Source organism: Schistocerca piceifrons, chromosome 4 (genome assembly GCF_021461385.2).
Source record: "Schistocerca piceifrons isolate TAMUIC-IGC-003096 chromosome 4, iqSchPice1.1, whole genome shotgun sequence".
Classification (NCBI taxonomy): Eukaryota; Metazoa; Arthropoda; class Insecta; order Orthoptera; family Acrididae; genus Schistocerca; species Schistocerca piceifrons.
Genome location: NC_060141.1, coordinates 420,296,771 through 420,315,365, shown reverse-complemented (window position 1 = coordinate 420,315,365; position 18,595 = coordinate 420,296,771). Strand labels below are relative to the sequence as shown.

Below are 18,595 nucleotides of genomic sequence, written 5' to 3'. Positions count from 1 at the left end.
CACAGAGTTGCAGGAAAAACACTGTGTAGCAGTGTGAAGGCCACTCATTGAGCCCATACATAACAAAATGGTATGAGGTGAATGAGGGCAGTATGGGTGAATGAGGACAGTTTAATAAGAAAAAGGCCCAGTAAATGACCATCAGTTTGTTGAGGAGAAAATGTGGGGAACAAGACAAAGAGGGGAAGACAGAAATCGTGGCTGAGAGAATAGAGGTGGAGCCAATAAGTCAACCCATCCGAGGGTGGGCAGCGGGTGGGTTACATCCCAAAGCCACAAAAAGAATTGGATAGGAGAGTTGAGCAGCAGTTTTGCGCCCTAAAAAAGAGATAGGTTGGATAGGAAATGAGGAGCTGGGACCACCAAACCGAAAGGGAGGGAATCCCAGTGTCAACCAGAAGACTATCGACAGGGCTAGTGTGAAAGGTACCAGTGGCCATATACCAAGATGGTGGACTGGGTCCAAGAGGAGCAGTATGGAACGGACAGCTGAGCCACAAACATGACAATCATAGCCCAGACAGGACACAACTAAGGCCCAATAAAGCTGAAGAAGAGTTGAATGATCTGTGCCCCACGAGGTGTGGGTGAAGGAAGGACACTGAGTTTACGGAAACAGTCAATCTTTAGAAGGCGGATATGGGGCAACCAAGTAAGCTTGTTGTCAAAATGAAGACCCAAGAAACACAACTGAGAACCACGGTCAGGTATTGCACTTCATGGTACAGCTCTGGATCGTGATGGAGTGTAGCACGGTGACAGAAATGCACCACCCATGATTTAAGGAGAGAGAACTGTAAAGCATGAGAGAGTCCTTGTGGAAGCACTCCAGATGGCAACCTGGAGCTTTTGCTCCACAGAGGAGTTTTTGCTCTGCAGAAGCCTGTGTGTGGGAACTAGCCCAGATACAGAAATCATCCACGTACAGAGCAGGGGTGAACAATGGGCTGACTGAGGCCAAGAGTCCATTAATTGTGATAAGGAAAAGGACACTTAATACGGAGTCCTGTGGAAATCCATTCTCCTGGTAGAGATGAGAATGGTGCTAACCTGAATTCTGAACAACCAGTGGGACACGAGCTGGCAAATAAAAACTGCGAGTGGCCCAAAGACCCCACTAGTGGAGCGTAAGTAAGATGTGATGGCGCCAAGCCATGTCATAGGCAAGCCTTGTCATAGGCCTTACAAAGAACAAAGAAAATTGTGACAAGATAGTGGCGCTGAGAAAGGGCCTGCCGAATTGTGGTTTCCAAGTTAATCAGATGATTTATTAAACACCATCTCTCCCGAAAACCGTACTGGTAAGGAGACAACAGGCCGCAAGATTCGAGAGCACAATAGAGCCAGTGACCCATCATCTATTCAAATATAGGGGGTTTTTGGTCACAATATCTTGGCTGGTAACTATCAGGGGGATGGATCCTTATCGGGCCTAAGAACTGTCCCTCCACTGAGAGAGGAAACCTCATGGAGTCAAATGCAGTTAATCACCTGGAGGAGACATTGTCACTAAGGAGGATTGCTTATGAATGGGATTGGGGCCAGGGGCTGAATCATGGGGAGAGGAGAGGGCCAGAAGTAGTTCCCATTTAGCAGAAGGGGCCTGTAGGATTCCACCTGCCAACTAGTAAAATATGATACATAGCCCTCTGTTTACAGTGGAGGAAAGTGGCTGGACACTGTTGCAAAATGGGTCACAAGATGTTCCACGGTCAGTGCTTGATTCGTACAAAAGCCACCTGTGAGGGCAAGGCCCAGGATGGACGACGGCCATTGGCAGCCTTGGATGGTGTGGAGCATAGTCCACACCCATTACAAAGAGACAAAAGAACCTAGCGAGGAGAAAAATGATTTTCAACACATCTGTTTGTGAGTTGTGAAGGAGGGCAGATAGGGCAATGGGCCTAGACAGTCAGGACAGAGACAGAGACTGCAAAGCATGACCACAGAGTCCAGGTGGACCCAGGCAGAAACCATTTCCAAAGCAGTATGAAGGAGGATCCATGTACAAAGTCTGTACAGACCAACGTGCAAACACCGCTGGAAGCCCTCGAAGGGCCGACCTGGTTCCAACAGAAAGCTTGGAAGCCACAAAGGGTCAGTGGGTGAGCATCTGTAAAATGTGATTCCTGTAGAACAACACAATGTGAGGAGAAAAAGGAAATATATGTCGAGGGCACAGGGCCCAGAGAGACAGAGAGAGCGGGCTTCAGTGAGATCTAGAAATGAGAGCTTCAGTGAGATCTAGAAATGAGAGAGAGCACGTGACCTTGGGGTGCAGAGACTATGAGTCCCATGGCCGGTGTGTGGCAGCAGGTCTCCAGTTTGCAAGATGCCAGGAGTACGGGTCCTGGGAGGGGGCCCATCACCACACCGGCTGATGCTGAAAAAGGGGGACAGTTCTCTGGCCAGGTAGCGGGAGTGGCAACTAGAGGGGAGGGCATGGAAACCACAGGGGAGGAGGAGTGGAGAGGGGGGGGGGCAGAACTGGCATAAGGAGGAGGGGGAAAGGATGTGAGAGACGCAAAGTTAGGTATTACAGACACAGTGTGAAGACAGTTATATTTGTGACGAGCCTTAGTGTAGCATAAATGATGAAGGGACTTATACTCCTGTAGTTTCTTTTCCTTTGTATAAACTTGGAGCCCTGCCATGCATGGACAATGATGGTCATGACAATTAACACACATGGGTGGCAGTACACAGGCATGCCACTCATGGAGTGTGCATCCACATTCACCACTTAGAGGGTCCAATGTAAAAGTGGGAAAAATGTGCCCAAATCGCAAAAACAAACAGCTCATGGCGGTGGGACGTACAGTTGCACATCTCATACTGATAAACCATAAATGTGAACATCTCTGGGAGGGTATGCTCCTCAAATGCCAGAATACACACCAATATTGGCGTGACTGTTCTCATGGCCTTTTTGAACAAGTCAAACAAAACAAATACCACACCATTCCAGACTGGGCAGGAGTTCATCAATTTGAAGGATGAAGTCCCTATGAAAAATGACTCGCTTGACCACATTCAAAGACTGGTGAGGAGTAATGGGCACCAGAATGTCACAAAGATGGTCACAGATATGAAGGGCCACAGATTTGGAAGCAGAAGAAAGTTCAATCAACAGTGAACCCAATTGCACCTTATTCAGTGTGTCCACGACACCAAACTTGTTTTCAATAGTTTCCACGAAAAATAACGGCTTGGTGATGGTGAAAGGGACCCTTCAGTCCTGGTGCTGACCAGGTAGTTGTGAAAGGGTTTCACCCCAACCTGTTGAGGCTGGCCCTCACATGAGGGGTAGCCAGGGAAGGGAAGGCATTAAAGAATCCATTCCTAACTAAAGAGATGGGCAGCTTTTTGGAGCTTAATACCTTTCATATACAAAGTGACTGCTGTGATATATCACCGATTCTGATCAGGGCTCAGGGCTCTCCCCATGGACACTAGACAGCCATAGCTAGGTCCGTGTGGGATGGCAGCCATTGCCGGGAGTTACAATGTTCCATAATGGGGGGGGGGGGAACTGCTGCTAGGCATACATGGGATGGTAGCAGCTCCGGTACCAGAAATGTTGTCCCTGTGTCATAAGGGGACTTAACCAAAAGGGTGCTTAATGCCTCCACTACATGCACTGGCCACCTTGCTAGCTATGCAGTGTTAAAGGACAAGTCCGTCGAGGGAAAGATGGAAGAGGTGGTAAGGCCACACACCAAAGTAAGTTTCGATGGCCGTAAACTGTTCTTCAGTTATCATACACTATGGAGACAAAATCTAGGGGATATCAAATGCCAAGAAGGAAAGGTGTAAAAAAACACAAGATGAAGAAAACCATAAGGGATAGCAGAAACCAGGAGGATAGCTGGGCCCATGTAAACAAGGACAGGGAAGAGAGGGGGCAGAGGGAAGGAAGCCAGGGAAGGACAGGTATGGGAATGGGGTAGCCCAGGAAGGAATAAATAGCTTGGGGCCATGTGTGGACCACGTATGAACTCACAAAAGAGCTGTGAGTCCCCTGCGAGGCAGAGCAGGAGAAGAGGCTGTCATTTTTGGCAGTAGACGTACAGTTCCCAATGCTGTTTCAACTGTGTTTTGGAACCAATTGCTTTGCTTCTGAACTGTCAGGCTTATGATCACATGGTCAGTGTGTTGGAGTGTGGAGTTGTTACACTCTCGTTCAACAGCAACAAATACCCATTTCTTCCCTGCTAAATGTGAAAAAATACAGTAATGCACTACAAACCTGTGTAGTGCACCCGGGTAGCACAAAATTCAAGCTTTCGCAACCAACGGTTGCTTCATCAGGAAACAGGGAAAGACGAAAGGATGTGAGTTTTAAGGGAGAGGGTAAGGAGTCATTCCAATCCCGGGAGCGGAAAGACTTACCTTAGGGGGAAAAAAGGACAGGTATACACTCGCGCGCACACACACACATATCCATCTGCACATACACAGACACAAGCAGACATTTGTGTGTGTGCGCAAGTGTATACCTGTCATTTTTTCCCCCTAAGATAAGTCTTTCCGCTCCCAGGATTGTAATGACTCCTTACCCTCTCCCTTAAAACCCACATCCTTTCGTCGTTCCCTCCCCTTCCCTCTTTCCTGATGAAGCAAACATTGGTTGCGAAAGCTTGAATTTTGTGTGTATGTTTGTGTGTCTATTGACCTGCCAGCACTTTCATTTGGTAAGTCACATCATCTTTGTTTTTAGATTATTTTTCCCATGTGGAATGTGCGTGAGAGAGAGAGAGAGAGAGAGTGAGTGAGTGAGTGAGTGAGTGAGTGGGGGGGGGGGGTGTATTTATTTCCATTGTTTTTGTTTATTCATCCTTTTTTATGCCACTAGTTCCAATTACAAAAGAGAGGGGACCACTAAATTCCACAAACCAAATTTTAACCATGGAACTTGCATTGGCTATTAATGCTACCTAGTCAAATTTTGCCTGTCGTCCACTACTGCTCTGACTTTGATTACCTTTACTTTGTGTAATTCAGTGACTAAAGACCATTGTCCTCTCATACTACTGTGCAAACTACACTACTGGCCATTAAAATTGCTACACCATGAAGATGACATGCTACAGATGTGAAATTTAACCGACAGGTAGAAGATGCGGAGATATGCAAATGATTAGCTTTTCAGAGCATTCACACAAGGTTGGCGCCAGCGGCGACACCTACAACTTGCTGACATGAGGAAAGTATCCAACCGATTTCTCATACACAAACAGCAGTTGACCAGCGTTGCCTGGTGAAACATTGTTGTGATGCCTCGTGTAAGGAGAAGAAATGCGTACCATCACGTTTCCGACTTTGATAAAGGTCGGATTGTAGTCTATATCGATTGCGGTTTATCATATCGCGACATTGCTGCTCGCGTTGGTCGAGATCCAATGACTGCTAGCAGAATATGGAATCGGTGGGTTCAGGAGGGTAATACGGAATGCCATGCTGGATCCCAACGGCCTCGTATCACTAGCAGTCGAGATGACAGGCATCTTATCCATATGGCTGTAACGGATTGAGTAGCACGTCTCAAACCCTGAGTCAACAGATGGGAACATTTGCAAGACAACAACCATCTGCACGAACAGTTCGAGAACATTTGCAGCAGCATGGACTATCAGCTCGGAGACCATGGCTGCGGTTACCCTTGACGCTACATCACAGATGGGAGCACCTGCGATGGTGTACTCAATGACAAACCTAGGTGCACAAATGGCAAAACATCATTTTTACAGATGAATCCAGGTTCTATTTACAGCATCATGATGGTCGCATCCGTGTTTGGCGACGTCACGGTGAACTCACATTGGAAGCGTGTATTCCTCGTCGCCATACTGGCATATCACCCGGCGTGATGGTATGGGGTGCCATTGGTTACACGTCTCAGTCACCTCTTGTTCACATTGACAGCACTTTGAACAGTGGACGTTACATTTCAGATGTGTTACGACCCATGGCTCTACCCTTCATTCGATCCCTGCGGAAACCATACATTTCAGCAGGATAATGCACGACCGCATGTTGCAGGTCCTGTACGGGCCTTTCTGGATACAGAAAATGTTCGACTGCTGCCCTGGCCAGCACATTCTCCAGATCTCTCACCAATTGAAAATGTCTGGTCAATGGTGGCCGAGCAGCTGGCTTGTCACAATACGCCAGTCACTACTCTTGATGAATTGTGGTATCGTGTTGAAGCTGCATGGGCAGCTGTACCTGTACACACCATGAAAGTTCTGTTTGACTCAATGTCCAGGCATATCAAGGCCGTTATTACAGCCAGAGGTGGTTGTTCTGGGTACTGATTTCTCAGGATCTATGCACCCAAATTGCATGAAAATGTAATCACATGTCAGTTCTAGTATAATATATTTGTCCAGTGAATACCTGTTTATCATCTGCATTTCTTCTTGGTGTAGCAATTTTAATGGCCAGTAATGTATGAGAATTGTGCAATTATTGTTAGAGCTTGAGATGTAGCAAGGTGAAATGGATCTGTTCACTACAGTTCTACTCCTTAAATTTTTATCTCCCATTTTATATTTTCCTCTTCTTCCAGAAATGTTTATGCTTATGCATGTCATTCACAAACCCTCTTTCAATCTTCTCTTTTCGCCTTCAGTCTAATATTCAGTATTTGTTCCCATTGTAGACCTCTCTGAGTCACATCATCCTTCACCTGGTCTCTCCATCTTGTTCACAGTCTTCCAACTGGTCTTCTTTGAGGTTCTGTCCATTCCAGAACTCTAGTTGGTAGTCTTTCTTTTCCCATCCTTTTAACATGGCCAACCCATTTCAGCCTTTTTCTCTCCATGGTTTCATTTAGGGGACTGATACGAATTGTGTTTTGTATTGTTTCTATTTCTTACCCTGTTCAATCTTGTCTTAATCAAGATCCGTTGTAGAAAGCATGTCTCTGTTGCCTGTATTCTGCTCAGATGTTTCTTTGTCCAGGTCCACGATTCTGGCTCATAGATGAAATTCATAAATCATATGATTTGTATACCATGATTCTTGTTTTGGCACTTATTTTCCACTTCCTAATTGTGTTTGATACACAATAATAAAATTTTGAACAGTTTTCTATGCTCTTCATGATTTCTTTCTTGATGTTTCCTTTCCCAGTCAGCTTAGAAAGTGTCTACTTCTCTAATAATTTTTAAAGCCTCTGCTCCATTAATAATTTTTCCATTACAACTTTCATTCTTCATTTTTTTCATTTTCCCTGTTGATTTTCCATAACCTCACTCTTTTTTAATCTTATTTCTGTGCCTGATTCTTCAATTACCCTCAACCAGCTGTTTAGTTGTTCTTCCAATTCCTGCTTATTGTCATCACATCATCTGCATATGCTATGATTGTGATATCATCTGCTGTTGACCCTTGGCAAACTTTCCTTATGTTGTCCATGACTATACTGAAGAGCACTGATGGGAAGAGCATACTACCTTGTCAAACCACTCTGCCTGTCCTAAATGATTCTGATTTTTTGCTATACATTGTAATACAAGTCAGGCATTTGTTATACATGTTTCTCATTGTAAGTGGCATTCCTTTTGACAGGTCTTGTCTATTCAGAGTTTACCATGTGTATTCCCTTTTAACAATGCCATAAGCCTTTAGTATATCTGTGAATGCAACTGTGATGTCTTTCTCAAATTCTTTTCTAGAACATGTCTAGCTATAAAAATGGCATCTACAGTTGGGCCAGAGGCCCAGAATTCATTTTGTTGTTATCTCGAGTGTTGCTCTACCTAGTTCCTGATTTTCTGTAAAATTATCTTTTCCTAAATCTTAATGCAGTGACACAGTGCTACTATTTTTCTATACTTCTACCTTTCTCCAGTCATTAGAAGTCTCTCCATAGGTTCATACTATTCTCATTATTCTATATAGTCACTGAATTCTGATACTTCCTGTGGCTTTGATAATTTCCACTGTGATGTCATCTTTAATAATTACTTTATAGATACTGTTGAAAATGATGTCTGTATGGAACAGGATACGCAGCTTATACTTGAGTCCACTAACAAACGCAACTGTAGTACACTACCTGCAGTAAACATGGACGGCATTCTGCAGCTTACTGACAGCCTCAGAAACAAAAAGTCAACAGGATTAGACGATTTTCTTCGTACCTATTAAAGGAATGCAAATATGAATTAGTGCAACCATTAGTTCATCTAATAAACTGTGTTCTCGAAGACAGTATATTCCCTGTCAAGGTGACATTGGCTGTCGTCAAATCATTACAAAAAATGAGGAAAGAAAACATGTTCATAACTACAGGCTCATTGTCCTAATCTTAACACTTAGCAAACTGACTGAGAAAATAATGTTAAAAGGAATCTAGGAACTTTACAACAATGCTGACATGTTAGATGATTTCCAGCACAGTTTCAGAAGACGTTGAAGTACCGTATCAGCAGCAGTACAATTTGTCCATTATGTATTGGAAAAAAAGAAATGAAAACTCCTAAGCAGCAGGAATATTCCTGGACCTCTCAAAAGCTTTTGATAGAGTACATTGTGATGTGCTCTTATAAAAAATTGTGTCACTGGGAAACTCGTGTAGCTGCTGGGAATATATTTAAAATATAGGCAATAGTGTACAAGCATTATATACTATAATGGAGAATTAATGAAGAGGAGACAGTCAAGAATAAGAAATATATGTTTCACTGTTCCGTGGGGTTACATTTGAGATCTCCTATTTATATGTTATGTACAGAAGGTTCATACTATTCTCATTATTCTATATAGTCACTGAATTCTGATACTTCCTGTGGCTTTGATAATTTCCACTGTGATGTCATCTTTAATAATTACTTTATAGATACTGTTGAAAATGATGTCTGTATGGAACAGGATACGCAGCTTATACTTGAGTCCACTAACAAACGCAACTGTAGTACACTACCTGCAGTAAACATGGACGGCATTCTGCAGCTTCACTGTGGTTGGTTCTTGTGATGGTTGTGAGGATCAAGTGTGTGAGGGGATATGGCATGGGAAATCTGTTTGTGTGTTAGATATGGAAGGTATTGTCTGCCTGTGAAGGTCTTTGCGAGGCCTTCAGCATACTGGATGAGGGAGTTCACATCACTGCACACGTGTCTGCCATGGACGGCCAGGCTGTATGGGAGAAATTTTTTGGTGTGGAAGAGGTGACAGCTATCAAAGTGCAGGTACTGTTGGTGATTGGTGGATTTGATGTGGACCGAGGTGTGGCTGGAGCCACCTGAGAGGAGAAGACTGACATCTAAAAAGGTGGCATGTAGTTTATTCACTTTTGCACTTATAGGTCTGGCATCACATCTGAAATCAGTAGAACACAAGCATTCTATGGTACTGTAACTCAATGAAGCTGTGACAACATACTTTTTATGCACAATACCTACATAATCTTTTGTCATCTAATGCCCGGGACTTGTTGACAATGCTATACTATGCCAGCATCACCATCGAGTTTATTGGTTGTGAAGGCACATGGGCATCACAAGAATATGCAAGCTGATGAAAAGACCAAGAAAGGTACCACAAAATAATCAGACCTTTGAACACCTGCAACAAATGTATAATCACAACTGTGGTACCTATTCTGTAGATATCTGGATATGGAATTGCAAACTATAATAACCTGCAATAAATTAAGATTGATTAAGAGAGCCATCATACCATGGAGGACCTACCTACAAGCTCCTCAAGCAAATACATCACACTATATATACTATGCTTTGCTCACAACAGTCTTGACCATGACCCTACCTTAAACCAATAGGATCCACCTCTAGTGAATGCTATGACCCTTATACGAGGGATATCCAGAAACTAAGGATACAAGGCCTGTGACTCTACCAATGAATTGCTTTTTTCACAGTCTGTACCACTGTTGTAAATGGTAGTACATACTCAAACAAAAGTGCAGGTAATGGTCATCAGTAACATTCTGATTCTTGCTGTGGTGATGGTTAAAGATGAGCTCTCTCATTCCGTCTGCCACCAAGTGCAAAGTGCACACTGTGATACGCTACCTGAATGTGAAGGGTATGAGCACTGGCATGATGCATTATGGAATCTTGTCAGGGAAGGGGAGGAGATTATATCACAGCAACATATGACAAAACAGGTAGAGAACTGCACTTTCAGAAGAATGGAAATACGCAATGAAGACAGAATGGGTTGCCTGTCCATGGGGACTGATGAACTGGTGCAAAAACTCTAACAGCATACTCATCCCGATCACTATGTGGTCATTGATGACCTGCATGAAGAATGTCCTGAGGTTTCTGGAACTGTTCTTCATGAAACTGTGAGTGATCAACTAGAATATAGCAAGGTGTGTGTACAATGGTTCTGAAGAGGTTTACTGCAGAACACAAGATCAACAGAGTCAAGGTCTCACACAATGGTTTCTTGATTGTTTTGTGAGTGACTGAAAGACTTTCATTAACTACATAGTAACAGCGAATGAAACATGGGTTTACCATCACACCTCAGAGAACAAGTGAAAATCAATACAGTGATACTACACTCATTCCCCTTCAAGAAAAAGTTTCAAAACCCAGCAATCAGCTAGAAAAGTAATTGAAACCATTGTCTTGCAAAGTAACAACACTATCAGCTCTGCATTGCACTGTGAGAGCCTCAAGAATCTCCACAGATGCATGCGGAACAAACACTATGGGTTGCTGAAGAACGGAGTCTACCTCATCCATGACAATGCTGGGATGCACACTGTTCGAGCAGCGCAAGAGTTTTTGACCTCATTTTGTTGGAATCTTTCACACCACCCCTTTCACAGTCTCAGTCTTGCACCTAATGGCTATCATTTACTTCCTAAATGTAAGTGGAAAACAGTTTTGCAAGGATGAGGGGGCAAAAACTGAAGTGGACAAGCATTCATTATTTTATGGGGCTGGCGGGAGACACCTAAAATGAAAGGGGCGGAACAACTCATCCCACAATTGACAAAATGCATGGAAGTAAATCATTGTTATGTGGAAAAATGATGTGAAGCCTTTGCTACCATTCCTGTACGCTTCATTGTAATACATGTATTTCTGTTTGTGTAAAAATTGGCCAACATGATGAAAGACCTGAAGATGGACTGCTCCCTACAGCTCATAATCACTACCTAAATCTTATTGTCACTCAGATATTGAAATAGCTATCACAAAACCCCAGAATTTTAGGAGAGAGAACACACACTATAGTAAACTTAACTGGCCCTCTTGTTCTTTGTCGGTGTTTGGGATGGTTACGGATGGTGAGAGGCCCTCTGTGCAGTTCCTGTGCCCTGAGATTCCAAGCAGGCCATCTCTCTCTGCAATGACCAATCAATCTTTCTTCAGCCGTCCAAGCATTCCATTACACACACACACACACACACACACACACACACACACACCCACACCAAACTGACCTTGGGCTTAGGTGGGTATGAAGAAAGTGCTTCCCCCCTCCCCACAGACACAGCCCAAAGAGACCTCCAGCATAACATATTACAAACCAGTCATCCTACTTATTGTGTAACTCATTAAACCTTCTTCAAAATTTACAACCACTACTAGTCCCATGTACAGGAAGCAGTCATTCTTCTCCCTTTGCATAATTCCTGTCAGGCAAGCATTTTGGTATTTTGATACTGATGACTACACAGTGTGACCCCTTAAAGCAACAGTCACCACCACCACCACCACCACCACCACGACAGTTCAACATATGAAGGTGTTAGTCCTCAACTATGGAAACCTGGACAAAAAAGTGAGAGTGTTTGAATTCTTCTATTAAAGTAGCAAGTCACAGATAGTATTCAGTACTTAGGCTGGTTCCACAGGACTTAACTGTTGTTTAACAAAGTAATTAATGAACTGAGCTTATATGGAGTGGTAGTTGGTTTATTTGTTGCAGTAGGTAAGAAATCACCACCAATTTAAATCTACTGAACTGAAACAGTCTGCATGTCAAATCTTTGAGAGGGGGAGGGGCAACATTTGCTAAAAAGCTTAAGATAAATTTCTGTGAAGTATTTCTGCCAATGTGTTTTATTGGAAGAATAAAACCATCTCCCTTCAGCTATTTATAGGTTTTTCTCTGAATTCTTCCCCCTTCTCATCAATCGTGATCTTGGGACATCCAGTAATAGTAGTGATGCACTTCGGAAACTATTTTTTACTGAATATGAGCTTTGAAAGATACTTCTGTGTGTTTAAAATAAAATAATTATTACAAGGAAGAAAAACTTACCCCTTCTATGTAGTTTCTGATATTTATCTTCTCGTTTTGTGCATGGGCTCCATCATCTCCAGCTCCTACAGGCAATAGGAGAACGTTTTTGCCAGTTACTTCCTGTGAAAACAGTAACAGAAAATACCTTTCAGTGTGTTTAATATTTTAGTTAAACCTCATAATAACTAACAAATAATGTTTATCGTAACTCAGTCTCTGGCCAGTGCATTAAGCAAATACATATTAAAGCAGAAAATGTGCCTCATAATTGATGTAAATACTAACGTCTTAAAAGTGTGGCACCAGCATGTGCAAGTGTCATCACAGGAATAAAAAAAGAGAAAATGGCAGTCAACATGTATTAATTATTACCTACGCCTTCAGCAAAATAACTTGTAGCTCAAAAGAAATTTCTCATTGTGACTTATTATACATTATTACCTGAGGGTGGTCTATGGCTACAAAGACTTTATGTACAAGCTTCTGTTCCTCACCACTGGGTCAGTTCTTGAAAACAGTCATTAATAGTGTGTGAAAGAACTAACACTATGGAAAGATGCCAAACATTGGCCATGCATGAAAAATATTGTTCTGCATTCAAAGCCATCATCATCATCATCATCATCATCATCAACAACAACAACAACATCCTCAGCAGCCATTAAACATCTATATCTGGATAAAAGCCTACTCCAATTTTTCTATGCTTATGTTCTTCAGATGTACATGTTCGAGTCGATGCAACATACAAGGGTTGCCCAGAAAGTAATACACCACACTTTTTTCATCAACAAGTCTTTATTGAACATAATGAGAATTCCACATATGAAGGAATAGTGTTTTATCTACACATCCTATTTTTCCACATAATCACCATCCCATTCTATGGCCTTCCTCCAGCATGAAACAGGAGCATGTATGCACTGTTGGTACCAACACTTGTCCTGGTGGCGGAACCAGTGCTTCACTGTGCGAATCACCACCTCATCGTCCTCAAAATATCTTGCACAAATGGCATCCTGTAACAGCCCAAACAAGTGGAAGTCCAAGGGGGCTAGGTCAGATATGACAGCTGTGGATGTCTCCCCGATCACAGCAAATCGTGGAATTCCCCCAAACCGCCTTCTGATGACCTCACCCTCCATGCCCAGTGACTAACGGTACTTCTGTCAACAGCAGATGCTGCATAGACTTGGCACAAGCATTTGTGAATATTCCCCACAGTTTCATTCTGTTGGAATTGACGGAAACTTTGTGTGCTCACTCAGGAGACTTCAAAATAATACATACATAACGTTTCACATTCGTAGCATTGTTTTTGATTGAGAAAGAAAAATGTGATGCATCACTTTCTGGGCAACTCTTGTATTTTCTACTGTTACTGAACCACCTTCCATTGTGATGTCTTGTCTTGTCTTGTCTTATCTGTTGTAGCCCAACAAAGATTTTTTTTATCACACTGTCATAATTACTTTTTCCAAGCAATCTACTCCCTGATCAAGTTGCTTGTTTTCCCGACTCTTCTAGTAATCCATAACATCCATCTCCTTATTGCTTGCTGAAGAATCCTCAGTTTATTAGTAGTTTTGCATTAAAGTCCATGGCTCAAAAGAATTGATGTGTGTATCATCTGTTCTGACGATGGAAAACTTTCCTTTTCAGACATTTAGTGTTGAAAACCATAAGCACCAATATGTTTGTTATATATTAGTGTAGTTTTATTATACTTGATTTTAGGTCTACTTTCAAGAGTGTTCTATTAAGTTCCTTCATTTATTTTTAACTTCATGTGTGTGGTGTCATCATAACAACAGCGGTGATTCATATTTCTTGCATTAACATTGTGCACTTTCTTGAGAATAATTTTGGTAATATAGACATTCTTTGGCTGATTCCTCATTCAGTTCTGAACTTCTCGCAATCATGATTAAGTCTAATGGGAGTTGTAGCATTGACACTCACATTTTTCAGTATGTTGCATACACTGAATGAATGTCTTGTTTCTTGAGTGCTGTTAGTACTGATTTTTTGAATCTTAGTCAAAAATTTTCTCAGAATCTATGAGTCCCAGAGATAGTGGAAATTCATACTTATGGCTCTGTTCTCTAATTTTATTGATGACTTACAAATGGTCCCTTATGCACTTTGGAAGCCAACTTGTTCCTTTGCCTGATTAAAATCCAATGTTTTTTCCTACGTATTGACAGTTTATGCAATGACAAATATTCTGATTGCCAGTACCATAAATTACATTGAATAAAGACTTCAAATATTGGTAGCCAATAAGGCAAACAAAGCTAGAGTTGTCACTTGAAGTAAGCAGTTTTTCTTTGGAACCATAGTGCATAAATAATAGTTCTATAATTCTAACACCAAGCAAGAGGGTAAAGAACTGAAGCTCTTGACTCGTATCTGGAGGAATCCATGGAGCAAGCCAGTCTTGCACATCCTGACTGGATTTTTGATAGTTTCCTTAAGTCCTTTTCAACCAAACCCACTTGAAGTAAAAGTCTGTATTATTAAACAGGACTCTGAATTATACCTATCACAACATGAGAAATATTGTGGTGTTTTATAAAACAACAAAAATTTTATGAATTTCAATTAGTTTAAATCCATGGCTAGCTGTGATATGGGAAACTAATGTTTTACTTAACAGCAACATGGCATTCAGGAGTCTGAATGTTTGTGCTCTTTGCTCCTGCAGTTTATAATTATGGTACAATTCCGGCATGGAACTGTAATATAAAAAGTTGTTCAGTCCATAAATGTTACTCAAGTAAGGTGCATCCGCAATATGCAATTGTCTTTTGCTCTAGTGCAATGAAAGTATATGCGCAGCAGTACTAACATTTTGCTTCACTGCTCTTGCAATCAAATTCAACTGCAAGATTTTGCTGTTCTGCTTGGAAAACTGACAATGCATCTATTTACAGAGACTAAGGCTGACAATAACACCTCATTACTGAGAAACCAGTTATTTATATCCAAGTTTGAGCTACAAATTTCAAAACAAAACTTTTGGTTCTGTGGCTGATGGGTGCTATGTCCAGTGAAATGCCCAGCTACCGCAAAACTGATATAATGAATACAGGAGACTCTGGTGCAACCAGTGTAAAGCCTGGAGTGGTACTGGCCACAAAATGATGCAGTGGCACTCTCCCGATGAGGTTGGTGCTGCTGAACACCATGGAGAATGTGGGACGCAACCGAACACCATGGAGAATGTGGGACACAACAAAGTAAACAGCCTGAGCTGTGTCAAAGTAAGCTTTGTAAATAGCTCGGTATGTTATATGGATGTGAGCTGTTTACTCGCATCCTCCAGCAGATGCAGCAGCCCACAAAACATGCCTGGTATGTGGAGCAGCATAGTCACAGCAGTCACTATAAAAGCATTTCTGTGACTGTGAAACTGCAAAATTCACGCATAATGTTCTCAGTGATTATTTTAAAAAAAGATTAAAAAGATGGTAGAATGACATCATTTATTGGCTTATTGTACACTACTGGAAAGTGCCCTGAAATTGCAAAAATACTCATATTTATTATATGTCAAACTTACTAGTTTGTAGGTCATTCAATCATTTCCTTTCCTATTTCCAGTGGGCCTTGTTTCTTATCACAACATCTACCAATAATGCAAACCGATCCAGGAATTAGTAAATAAATACATACTTTGTAACAGTGTGATTACACTTCACTGCTGATGTCAAGTAGCACACAACATCCCCATAAAAAATGGGAAACTATGCACATTTGACACAGATCATGTTTTTGACAACACACACAAACCTTTCTTGTGCCTCAGAATGCCCTGTCTATCATATTACGCACCTTCCAAGTAATACTATTTTAGAATATTAGGGGAGGAGGGAGGACCAAAGTCCTTGTCTAGATCTGAGTATACTCTCTGTTCCTCAACAATATAATTCATTCTGAAGAAAACTCCATGCTTTGTTACAATAGAGACTAATCTCTGCTAAGATGCTCCTCTTCCACAATATTTTTGTGATACCAGAGTTAAATGCAATTGTCAAGTCATATTGTCGCAAACCCAATACATAAAAAGCAAAAACCATTAAAAACACTTTGTTACTTACACACTGATGGACACATATTGACACCTGCATAGTCTTGCCTGTTTGATATGAAGTACTGTTCATACCTACTCACATAAGCTATTAATGTGTCATCTACTTGACCTGTCATATTTTCCTATGTGTAATGTCACAAATTAATAGTCAGTTATCAAACTCAACTTGACAGTAGTGCTAAATATATTCAACATAATTAACTGACAACTTACCTGGAGGGTAAGTGTGACTGGAATTGAGCCACCTTCACGTGTTAGATCAGGATCTACACCATAGACATGTTTTGTAGCTGCACGCGCTGCCAAATAGTGTGGATGATTTGGGTCTGAAAGCCAATATCGGCCACCGTGTCCCATTTTAACCTGTAAATAGTAAATCTTTCTTTAAAAAAATGTAAGTGTTGTAAAACAGCTATGTAAAGGAGGGGAAAAGAAAGAAAATGAATAATTTCAGATGTATCTGCCATCCTCAGCCTAGCCTACTGCAGTCTTGAGATTTGAGCAGAAATGCTCTGTCATTGTGTGTGGCACATAATAACGAAAAGAAAATTCTTACTCTTCTAACAAGTATTATTTACAAAATTTACAAAAGTGTATCTGTATGAAATGATATAGTCATGTGATAACCACTTTCAAGTCTAAATCCAAAAGGAGGGTTGTCTAGGAAATACAACACCTAGCACTGAATGCACATTTTTATGAAAACCAACATACAGCCAGAACAAGAACAGAACTGACATCCTGGATGGAGAGTGTGGCTATTTACACAAACATTTACTATTTCAGAATGCTAGTATTTCTACAGACATAGAATACTCCAGAATACACTAACATTACAAAAATACAATATTTCAATGATCTTCAAGAAATGATAAATACTAGGTAACAAATAATTGCTGGTGATCAGGCTTGAACTGCTGACCTGCAGCACGCCAGCCAGTGACACTAACCACTATGCCACACTACATGCACCACAGCTCACAGCATTGCTCCCTCTCCTGAACAAACAGTGACCAGCCGCTTCAGAAGTTCTCATTGGAACTGACTGCAGCACTCTGGGTCTAGATCTAGTCAATGGTCCTATGTGTAATGGTGTTGGCAGATGTTATTTGCATGCTGGTTGTGTTGTTACACCCTCTTCACAGTGTTGAACATCGAACGTAGCCCCCCCCCCCCCCCTCCGCCCCCACCAATCGATGCTTCACAACTGTCGAATGAGTCTTCAATTTCCTTCAACCTCTCATGCTCTCATGGTCAACCTGCATCTGTGGACTGTAGGTGGGCTTCTTACAAGGAACATGGATGATGTCTCTGCACTTCTGTTGTCTTAATCAAAGTGCTCTCGAACTTTCTCCTTGGCATCCAGGATCTGAATGGAAGCCAGCTAGCTGTCTTGCTTCTTCAGTCCTGGTGACAGAGTGTTTCATATAGTCACCCTGTGTATTGTACAGATGGAATGGGAATAGTGTATCCGTTGTCACTTCAGCCTCACAGCCATGAAACAAAAAGAGAAATGTGAGGCCTGTTGTGTCTTGCTTCACTGTATTGTATGCAAATGCCGCAACAGGGGCAGTATTGTAGCCCAAGCTCTCTGTTCAATGCCAATGTGCATCAAGAGCAAATCTGGCAGAATTTTATTAAAGCATTCTGTGAGAGCACTCATCTACAGTTGGTAGGTATTTGTCATCCTATGGTTGATGCGAAATTAATTCTGATCATCATCATCATCTTGGACAGTTTCCAGCCATGGCTGGGTCTGTCGGGAACACAAGCCTCTCCATCGTGTTCTGTCTTTCCACCATTCCCCCTCTTCCACCTTCGTCCAGTTCTCTCCTCTTCTCGCTACACACTCCTTCACTCCCTTCACCCATCTATCTCTTGGTCTTCCCCTGGGCCTCTTCCCCTCCAGTTGCAGATCAAACATCCTCTTTGGAATTCTTCCCTCATCCATTCTCTTCATGTGTCCATACCACTGCAGTCTTGATTTTTCTATCCTGTCCTGTACTGGTTCCTCCTTTAGTCTTTCCCTCACATACACATTTCGCAATCTGTCTCGTCTTGTTACACTCAACCTGCTCCTCTGGAACTTCATTTCACTAGCTTGTATTCTACTTTTGTCGCTTTTATGCATTACCCATGTCTCACTTCCGTATGCCAATATGGGGACAAAGTAGGTTCGGTATATAATTCCCTTGGATTTCTGTGGCACCTCCTTGCTCCAAATAAGCCCCCTAATGCATTTGAAGAACTGCCCTG

At 41.9% G+C, this 18,595-nt stretch overlaps 1 protein-coding gene across 1 annotated transcript in view; it reads right to left on the bottom strand.

The window, feature by feature from the left end:
* LOC124796319 (cytosolic non-specific dipeptidase) overlaps positions 1-18,595 on the bottom strand; it is a 176,408-nt gene that overhangs the window by 4,485 nt on the left and 153,328 nt on the right. Inside the window, exons 7-8 of the mRNA XM_047260449.1 lie at positions 16,553-16,702; positions 12,262-12,363 (exon numbers count right to left, since the gene is read on the bottom strand). Coding sequence (XP_047116405.1) covers positions 12,262-12,363; positions 16,553-16,702 — 252 coding nt within the window. The remainder of the gene's footprint in view (positions 1-12,261; positions 12,364-16,552; positions 16,703-18,595) is intronic.